The sequence below is a fragment of the Lathamus discolor genome, chromosome 1 (assembly GCF_037157495.1).
Source record: "Lathamus discolor isolate bLatDis1 chromosome 1, bLatDis1.hap1, whole genome shotgun sequence".
Taxonomy (NCBI): Eukaryota; Metazoa; Chordata; class Aves; order Psittaciformes; family Psittacidae; genus Lathamus; species Lathamus discolor.
Genome location: NC_088884.1, coordinates 30,717,736 through 30,727,865, shown reverse-complemented (window position 1 = coordinate 30,727,865; position 10,130 = coordinate 30,717,736). Strand labels below are relative to the sequence as shown.

Genomic DNA, 10,130 nt, shown 5'->3' with positions numbered 1-10,130 from the left:
CTAGCTGCGGCAGCTGTGCCCGGGGGGAAGGAGATTCCGGTGGCGCGCGTCCCGCGGCGCGCCCGGGCTGGTGCACCCTCCTTTGGTGTCCCCGCGGCGCGGCCCGGCCGGAAGCCCTGGCTGTGCTGCGTAACGCATCCGGGGCAGGGCCGGAGGGGCGAGCCGCCGCGATGCCGGACTACCTGGGGGCCGATCAGAGGAAGACCAAGGAGGAGGAGAAGGAGGATAAGCCCATCCGCGGTGAGAAGCGATGCGGGCGGGGGCCCCCCAGCGCTGCGAGGCGGTGCGGCTGAGAGCGGGGAGGTTGCGATGTGTCGGACGTGAGCATGGGCCTGTGAATTCGAGGTTCGGAGGGAGAGCTGAGGGGCATCAGGGCTGCTGCTGGCAAAGCACCCATCGGTGCGCGGGGAGAGCGAGGTTGCAAATGCTTGCGGCGATTACATTGCCTGGGCAGGCCCAAGCGCAAATAGGGGCTGAGGAGAAGGACGTGGGGGTGTTGGTCCATGAGAAGCGCGATGTGAGCCGGCAGCGTGCGCTCGCAGCCCAGATACCGACCGTATCCTGGGCTGCGTCCATAGGAGTGTGGCCAGCAGGTCAGGGGAGGGCATTCTGCCCCTCTGCTCCGCTCTCGAGACCTCACTTGGAGTACTGTGTGCAGGTTTGGGACCCCCGGCATGGGAAAATCATGGACCTGTTGAAGCGGATCCAGAGGAGGGCCACAAAGATAACCATAGGGCTGGAGCGCCTCTGCTATGGTGACAGGTTGAGAGAGCTGGGATTGTTCAGCCTGGAGAAGGCTTGGGGCAGAACTTAGATCAGTCTTCCAATACATGGTGAGGTCTACAAGGAATCTGGAGAGGGATGTTTTACCAGGGCATGTAATGACAGGATAAGGGACATTGACTTTAAACTGAAAGAGGGTAGATTTAGATTAGACATTAAGAAATTCTTCCCTGTGAGGGTGCAGAGGCGCTGGCACAGGGTGCCCAGAGAAGCTGTGGCTGCCCCATCCCTGGCAGTGCTCAAGGCCAGGCTGAACAGGGCTTTGAGCAACCTGGTCTAGTAGAAGGTGTCCCTGCCCGTGGCAAGGGATTGAAACTGGATGAGCTTTAAGGTCCCTTCCAGCACAAAGTGTTCTGTTGATTCTGTGATAATTTCCCTTTGTTAATTTGCGAAGTTCTGCTGAGCTACCAAACCCTGTGTGTTGCCCCTTTCATAAGTAAGTCAGTGAAAGCTGGAGAGAAGGAGGTGCCAAATTATTCTGCTGGTACCAGCATAGTGTGAACGTTGCCAGTTTGAATTTAATTTGCCTTTTTATTTCAGGTTAGTAAACATTAAATAATGCATCAGAAAGCAACAGCAATACCGTACGTGATCAGTTACGGACTTTGAACTGTTACCACTCAAGTGTTACCACTTCCAAATTATAACAACCTAGTGTTTAGTAGATACGAAAACATCAGTGGGGTAGTGCAAGTAACCAGGAAGGAAATAACAACACACACACACAAAAATGCTCTCAAAATACTGTATAGTATGTAGTGCACCCAGATCTGCAATACTGTGTGGTTTGGGCTCCCTCTAGCATAAAAACATAGAGTGGAATTAGAAAAGAGAGGAAACTGAGACCCAGGGATACTTAAGGGGAAGACTGTAATTCAGTTGGGAAAAGGGATAGATTTTGGAGAGAGGGAGAGTTAAAGGCCTGTCAAATGATGAGCAAATAGGGGTTGACTGTAATAGCAAGTTGTGTTTTTCATAGTTAATTGAGAAGGTCTGCTGGAGCAGTCCTGCGGGACTGTGCGTACATGTTCAGCAAGTGATGCTGCTTGTTCCGGTGTGGGAACTCTGAGGCTCCAGTGCAACTTTTAGATTCCAAGTTCAAGTAAAAGGAAGCACAGTGCTGAGTTAAACGGGGGCACTCCTTCCTGAGTATTCTGTGGAAGCTGCTGAAAGTTTACAGGGATTCAAAAAACTGACAAATACTGATGTAGGGGATATTTTTAAAGGGCTGTTTATAAGAACGTGTGACCTGGGACTGAGAGCTCACTCTGTATTTGCCACATTCATAGACGCTCCTGTTGGAGAAGGGGTGTTTGTTGGACCAGACTCTCTGTCTTGTCTGGTATGACATCCCCATGTTTTCCATTTTACAATATTAAAACTCAGCATTGTCTTAGTTATTGATTCCAGGCTGCCTTAGTGATTTATAGTAGTGTTTTGCTACTGAGAGCAGCTTTGCTAGGTTAGATTAGATTTTAGGTTTGGTTGCTGTTCGCTGCTCACACTGGGCATTTTGGAAGATATCTCTAGTGGAAAGTGGTGACAGTTTTTCATTGACGTTTGCTTAAACATTAAGAAACAAAAAGTTGAAAAGATGAAGTTTTGTTATCTTCAGTAACAGGTCAGCCAGCTACCCTGAGCGAGGCAAAATTTAAGTGGTGTGCTTGCTGTGAGCTCTGGGTGGTACGGATTTTTGGCCTGAAGACTGTAGCTGGAGACCCTGTTTTGTTTTTCTATACTGTCTGATACCTTTTTGTCCTACTTTGGTTTGGTTAAAAACCAGAAACTCAGAAGAATCCCTTTAAATACATGTTTTTATCTTCTAGAAGCAGAATTGATACCACTGGTTTTGTTTTTAAAAGTGCAAGCTAAGTGTTTCCTGTTTTGTTTCAGCTCTGGATGAAGGAGATATTGCCTTGCTGAAAACATATGTGAGTAGCATGCATTTACTAGAGTGTTAAAGAAAAAAGCAAATCCTGTTGGGAATTGAATGCAAGAGTGGAGGGATGTGTACTGAGTAGTTAGTAAATCTGTTAGTAGGTTGTGCTACAGCTAGGGGTTTCCTAGGGCTTCTTCACTTACCGACTTTCTTGCTTGATAAAGAGCGATAACTTTTAAGAACCCTTCTTCCATCAAATTTATTTGCTTTTAGCCATCACGTTAAAAAGCTACTTGTGAGGGATACACAGATCTTGTAAAAAGAATGTAATCTCATAAGAAGAACATAAGGATGTGCAGCTATTAGAGCAAGTCCAGAGATGGGCCATGAGGATGATTAGGCAGCTGGAGCACCTGCCTTATGAAGACAGGCTGACAAAGTTAGGCCATTCAGCCTGGAGAACAGGATGCGTGGAGACCTCATAGCAGCCTTCCAGTATCTAAAGGGGGCCTACAAGGGTGCTGGGGAGGGACTCTTCATTAGGGACTGTAGCGACAGGACAATGAGTAATGGGTTTGAACTTCAACAGGGAAAGTTCAGGTTAGATATAGGAAGAAATTCTTCCCTGTGAGGGTGGTGAGGCACTGGAACAGGTTGCCCACAAAAGTTGTGAACGCTCCATCCCTGGTGTTGTTCAAGGCCAGGCTGGACAGAGCCTTGAGGTGACATGGTTTAATGTGACGTGTTCCTGCCCATGGCAGCGGGGTTGGAACTGGATGATCTTAAGGTCATTTCCAACCCAAACCATTCTGTGATTCTATGAGCTTGGGAGGAGTTTGCCATGGACAGTAAGGCTTAAAATGTAAATCTCCCCACTACTAGAAAGTACAGTGGGTCTGTGAAAGAATTCTTGAGAAATGAAACCTGCAGCTTAGGGTACGTTTGCCAAAAGTCTGAATATTCTTGACACTGAGACTCCTTTACAAAGCTCTGGAATATGCCCGACAAGGCTTTTTTGTGGTTACCATGTTGATATGATGATCTTGTAAAGGAGATGCCGATCTGCCCACACTAGGCAAGGCAAGATAGTAAAGCATTTTATCACAAGCAAGAATTGAGCTTCTGATTTGCCCCATGATCTTTCTGCTGTCTTTGGTGGATGATGGGAAGGTTGGGTAAGGTAGTTGAAGCACTAGTACAGATGATTTTCTGATAACGCATACAGAATTCTATCTCTGTATAATTTTTACTAAATCTGTTTTAAGCTTTAGGAAAAGCAATAGTTTGAAAAAATAAGGGTGAACAGGTTTAAAAGAAAAACAAATCCTTGAAATTTACAAATGTGAAAAATTTCCACTTGCACAATTAGCGCTGTGTACCTGCACTCTGGTTTTGCAAACAGCAATATTGTTACTGGAACTCAGTACTGGTTTTTTTGGCTGTGCTCAGTAGTTGGTGTTACACCAAGACAGTCTATTGAACATCTTGACTGTCAACAGCTATTGTAATTTTTTCCTAAACATGAAATAATTTGAGTTATGAAATCTATGTGGTATTTCTTTTCCAGGGCCAGAGCACGTACTCAAGGCAGATCAAGCAAGTAGAAGATGATATTCAACAACTGCTCAAGAAAATCAATGAGCTCACTGGTATCTTTCCTTCTTAAGATAACTTGGAATAGAAGAGCTGCATAAGAAAGATGGGGAGAGGCTTGCAAGTCCTGTTGCACAAGAACAAGGGGTGATGGTTTTAAACTAAAAGAGGGGAGATTCAGGCTGGATGCAAGGAAGAATTCTTTACAATGAGGGTGGTAAAATCCTGGCACAGGTTGCCCAGAGAGGTGGTGGATGCACCATCCCTGGAGATATTTAAGACCAGGCTGGATGTGGTTCTGGGCAACCTGATCTAAATGAAGATGTCCCTGCTCATTGCAGGGGAGGTTGGACTAGATGACTTTTGGGGGTCCCTCCCAACCCAAACTGTTCTATGATTCTATATACCAAAACTGGTGGTTGAAGAAGCTGATCTTAAACAACTTCTGCATTGGTTTATTATTGTTACTTTTCTTTATTTAGTAACATGAGATTTTTGCTTTGTAGGTGATGGTCTTTTGGATTGGGCAGGGCTAATCTGTACATACAGTTATGTGATTCTGTAGTGTGACACCTTTTAATTCAAAACTGTAATTTTTATGTATTACATGACATGAAAAAAATGCCCCTATCTGCCACCAGATAATTTGTTGTGATTTGTGTCAAGCTGTGTTTGAATAGTGAGTGAATTTCCATAGACTGCAGTAACCCAACATATTATCATTAAGCATTGGTACCAGTCCTTGTGTAGGGAAGAAACAAGTGTCAGAGCAGCTAGCATTTAAAATCAGTTGGTTTAAATAAATACATCATGGAGATGGTACTTCTTCTATCCATGTGTTGGAAGATTGATGAGGTTTTTAATCTGTGTGAATCCCTATCTTGTGCTAAAGCTTTTCCTCAGTGAAAGAACTTGTGAAGTTTCACTCCTTTTCTGCAACTTTTAGAAGCATACTTTAATACCTCTGTCCAGCATGGGTGTAATGGTCCCCATGCTGCACAGCTGTATTAGAGGATGCCTGGACTGGTATCTACGTGTTTAGCTGCCACAGTCACGTGGGCCTCCTTTCTTTAGGAGGTCCATCAAAGATGTGTGTGTGTGTTTGGAGGTCTCAAAAACCTTCCTGCAGGCTTATGTCTGTGGTTCTTGGTGTGGGAAGAATTGCTGGCATACCTGTTTGGTGCTTCCTTTTCAACCTGTGTTGTACATAGGAATCAAGGAATCTGACACCGGCCTGGCTCCTCCTGCTCTTTGGGATCTGGCAGCAGACAAGCAAACTCTCCAAAGTGAGCAACCATTGCAAGTTGCGAGGTGGGTGCATTCTCCCTCTTTGCCATGGACCTGCATAGTGTTAAAAACAAGAGTTACAGCTTATGCATAGGCTACTTAAAAAATGAGGTTCACATGTTGTGCATATTGAAAATGCTTTTTATCATTGTATCAAAAAAGAACTGTGTTGTACTTGATGACGTGTTACATACTTCATACTTAATCCTGTAATTATTGTATGGTGCTGTGCTAAGAGAATCACAAGTACAATGGCTGTTTCAGTGTCTCTGGAAAATACAGCTCTCTTAACCTTGATGTTTGTACAAATGACAAGCCAGTTAGCGTGCCTGGTGGTGTTAACTGAGTGTTCTGTATTAGGTGTACAAAGATAATCAATGCAGACTCTGAGGACCCCAAGTACATTATCAATGTCAAGCAGTTTGCCAAATTCGTGGTGGATCTCAGTGACCAGGTGGCACCTACTGACATAGAAGAAGGCATGAGAGTTGGGTGAGCAAAATCTTTACGTTCTTGCAAGTTTACCTGGAGACTGAAGCTTGCTCATCTGATCTATTGTTTTGACCTGTCAACTATTATGTTTTTGCAGTTGTTGTAATGATAGCACTAATGTCTTTCTGTTGGAAGACAGTAAGTGACATGCGTGCTGTGCTGGAATCTTTGGATTTTGATGTCATTCTGACGAAAGCCATGCATCATGGATGGAAACTGTTCAGTTTGGGCCCAGTAGTCCCACATTCAGGGAGCCTGTGTAGCTGCCTTCCTCTTTGGCAGTCTTCACGGTTACACACAGGGCAGCCACAGGAAATATTTGCTAAGGAGGTGAAGCCTCTTACTTTTAGAATCAATATTTTGCCAGTTTGCTCTGTGGGATATTTTGAAGTTTATTTTTCAAAATACTTTGGAATTAATTTTTTTTGGAACCTTTAAACTTCTCCACAGAAGAATTCTGGTTTCTGGCCCAACTGACTGTTAGCTTTCAGGGCTGGGCTGTCGTGATGCCAGAGAGAAGAACAGAATTTGGCTTCTAACTTACAGAGTTGTTTCTACATGACAGTTTAATGAACCAGTGTTAAAATAATAGTCTTTTGGCTTTCTTACCAGGGTGGACAGAAACAAGTATCAAATCCATATCCCCTTGCCACCAAAGATTGATCCCACCGTCACCATGATGCAAGTGAGAACTGCCTTTACTTATTGTGACATTGCTTCGTCTTGTAATTTTGATTAATTTGGCTGGATTTTATTCTGGGCTGGATACACAGCATCAGGCTATTAACTGCTTGGTCACCTTGTTATTGTGTAGGTGGAAGAAAAGCCAGATGTCACTTACAGTGATGTTGGAGGTTGTAAAGAGCAGATTGAAAAGCTGAGAGAGGTGGTTGAAACCCCTCTGCTGCACGTAAGTAACCTCCAGGTTGAAACTTCGGTTGTTTTGAAAGTATTCTGCACATCTGCTAGCATCTGAAAACACAAAATAACCTAGCTGAACATAAATGCCTCAAGTGAGAGGAAGTCTCATTTTAACAAGTGAAGTTCAGCCCAGCCTGGTTTATATTGCTGTTTGTTGATGTTTTTCTTAACTTGCATATACATTTTGATGCACAGTCTTTAATTTGCACATAACCTTGCCATCTGTTTCCCGTCATTACAGCCTGAAAGGTTTGTTAACCTTGGAATTGAGCCTCCCAAAGGAGTACTTCTGTTTGGGCCACCTGGTACGGGCAAAACACTTTGTGCTCGTGCTGTCGCTAACAGGACTGATGCCTGCTTCATCAGAGTCATCGGATCTGAATTGGTGCAGAAATATGTGGGAGAGGTAGGAGCAAATACTTGATGGAGTGAGGAGGAATTTGCAGGTTTCCAGTGATGAGGACCAGACACCACAGTGGGTACAATGTACTTGCATGCTGGAGATACAAGTAGGGGAGTAGCTGTCAGACACATAGCTGCAGGTCAGGCAGGCAGTGATAGGACCTGAAGTACACTGTCATTGACGAAATGGATTCTGTGGGTGCAGAGTTAAATCTGCAGTTCAGGACTCCAGGATTAGGATTCTGTTCCCAAGTCCGCCACTGATTTTTCATTTGGGCCTGGGGTAAATGACTTCACCTGAATTTAAAAGTAGTAACTTGCCCCTCATTTATAAATTGCTGTAAGATTTAGAATGTTCCCTTATATGTATGTATACAGGTAGAAGACTTTTAGCATCGGAACCTTAGAACTGTTGTAAGCATGAAAAGTTTAATTTTTGTAGTTTTCCTTTGAAGTGCCTTGAATCTTAACATAATCTTGGTATTTTTTTCCTTTCAGGGAGCTCGAATGGTTCGTGAACTCTTTGAAATGGCCAGAACTAAAAAAGCTTGTCTTATATTCTTTGATGAAATTGATGCCATTGGAGGTATGTTAGTAATACGTATAGCTTTAAGCTCATAGGAGAACTGTCAAGTTTTCTTTACATGTTTTAATTCTGTATCAGTGCAAGAAATGTGCTTGTAAATACCTGCACGCCCCATGTGCAGGAGGCTGTCAAGACGTGCTTTATATAGCCCAGATGAGAAGTCAGTTTGCACATTTGGAACACCCAGAGTATTGGAACTTCAGTGAAGAACCTCTGCACAAAGTGCTGTTAACCTCAACCCCCTTCAGCTTCCGGACTACCTGCCACATTTTTATACTGCCTGAAAATGAGTTATTTTTTTCACTCAAAGGAAGGACTTTGAGAGTAGAACAATTTTCACACAGAGCAGGAGAAGATTTTACTTGAGTGAAGGCAAAACAAATGCAGAAACAAGCTACGTTCATACATTTCGGCAGCTTGGCCAGTGATTAGGTGGGGAGGTGGGCCCTTTCATACCAGGGATAAGGATACAGTGCTTATTATAACTGATGGGTAACACCACTCACTCTTTGTTTGAAATACGTTTTCAAATAACCCCTCACACCTTTATAAACTTGCCACAAAGATCTGTATGTAATTTAAAATGGTTTTGCTGGTGTCTTCTATGCAGGAGCTGTGACACCTCCTGCAGGCACTGAGGGGGTCCCTCTGTTGTGTGAAACGCGTGTGTCTTCTCTCTCCAGGTGCTCGTTTTGATGATGGGGCTGGCGGGGACAATGAAGTGCAACGTACTATGCTGGAGCTGATCAACCAGCTGGATGGTTTTGACCCACGAGGCAACATCAAGGTGCTGATGGCTACAAACAGACCCGATACTCTGGATCCGGCACTGATGAGGCCTGGCAGGTTGGATAGGAAGATCGAGTTCAGCTTGCCTGATCTTGAGGTGAGAGTGCTTCCTCTCACAACTAAGTGTAGTTTGGTACCAGAGTTAGTTCTTCAGTCAGGGCATGGTTGTCTGGAAGAAGTTTATGAGAATTACCAAAAGCAGCACTCTTCACTTAAGTGAAACTACATGGAAATTTGGGGGATTAAAAGTTGTGCCAGAAAGGTTTCCTCACACTGCACAGATTCCTTTTCTGGCGGAGAAGCCTTGGTGAATAGCTGTAATCACTGCGTATTCTTGTCTGAACAGATAAGGAATCCTTTAGCCAGATTCATGATTCAGTTCTTAAGTTGGATTGTGTTTTTGGCTCTTTTGAAGAGATTTCTTGAGGTACTTCTACCACTAAAGCTCTTTCAAAAGTTACTTTCTTAATGTTACTTATCTGTAAGTAAAGTACTTACATTACTTATGGATGGTTAAACATGTGCAGACATGGGGTAACGGGTTAAAACTTAAACAGGGGAAGTTTAGATTGGATGTAAGGAGGAAATTCTTTCCTGTTAGGGTGGTGAGGCACTGGAATGGGTTGCCCAGGGAGGTTGTGAGTGCTCCATCCCTGGCAGTGTTCAAGGCCAGGTTGGACAAAGCCTTGGGTGGGATGGTTTAGTGTGAGGTGTCCCTGCCCATGGCAGGGGGGTTGGAACTAGATGATCTTGAGGTCCTTTCCAACCCTAACTATTCTATTCTATGATTCTATGGGAAGCTTGGGCAGCAACTGAAAGATCTATTTTCTATCTGCCCTTGCTCTGCATGTGGACAGCTGCAGCTGTCTCTTTCAAGCCATGAACCCTTCTCACTCTTCTTCCAGGGGCGTACTCACATATTCAAGATACATGCTCGTTCGATGAGTGTTGAGAGAGACATCAGGTTTGAGCTGTTGGCTCGGCTGTGTCCCAACAGCACAGGTAAGATGATTAATGTTTTATAAACAAGTTTGGGCTTCACCTTCACTGTGGTCAGTGTTGGATTGGTTTATCCCTGTCTTCCCAGGTGCGGAGATCCGCAGTGTCTGCACAGAGGCAGGCATGTTTGCTATCCGAGCCCGACGGAAAATTGCCACAGAGAAAGACTTCTTGGAGGCAGTGAACAAAGTCATTAAATCCTACGCGAAGTTCAGTGCTACCCCCCGCTACATGACCTACAACTAATCCTTTGGAATGTCTTCCCTGTTCCTATAGTTAAACTTCCTGGGGAAGCCAAATCCAAGTGTAGGAATGTCGTTCTTGGAAGCTGGAAATAAATGGTGAAATGGTAGGTGTGAATTCATTGTGAGTGTGTCTTACACCAGTGGAGAATTGATG

General features: G+C 44.3%; 1 protein-coding gene across 1 annotated transcript; it reads left to right on the top strand.

Annotated features, from left to right (window-relative positions):
• The first annotated feature begins 61 nt into the window (after positions 1 to 61).
• PSMC2 (proteasome 26S subunit, ATPase 2) lies at positions 62 to 10,083 on the top strand. Its single transcript, XM_065666564.1, has 12 exons — positions 62 to 240; positions 2,677 to 2,714; positions 4,230 to 4,311; positions 5,467 to 5,566; positions 5,903 to 6,034; positions 6,647 to 6,719; positions 6,849 to 6,944; positions 7,197 to 7,361; positions 7,856 to 7,943; positions 8,627 to 8,829; positions 9,638 to 9,734; positions 9,820 to 10,083. Exons 1-12 carry the CDS (start codon positions 171 to 173, stop codon positions 9,975 to 9,977), a joined length of 1,302 nt encoding a protein of 433 aa, XP_065522636.1. The 5' UTR covers positions 62 to 170; the 3' UTR covers positions 9,978 to 10,083.
• Positions 10,084 to 10,130: the final 47 nt, after the last annotated feature.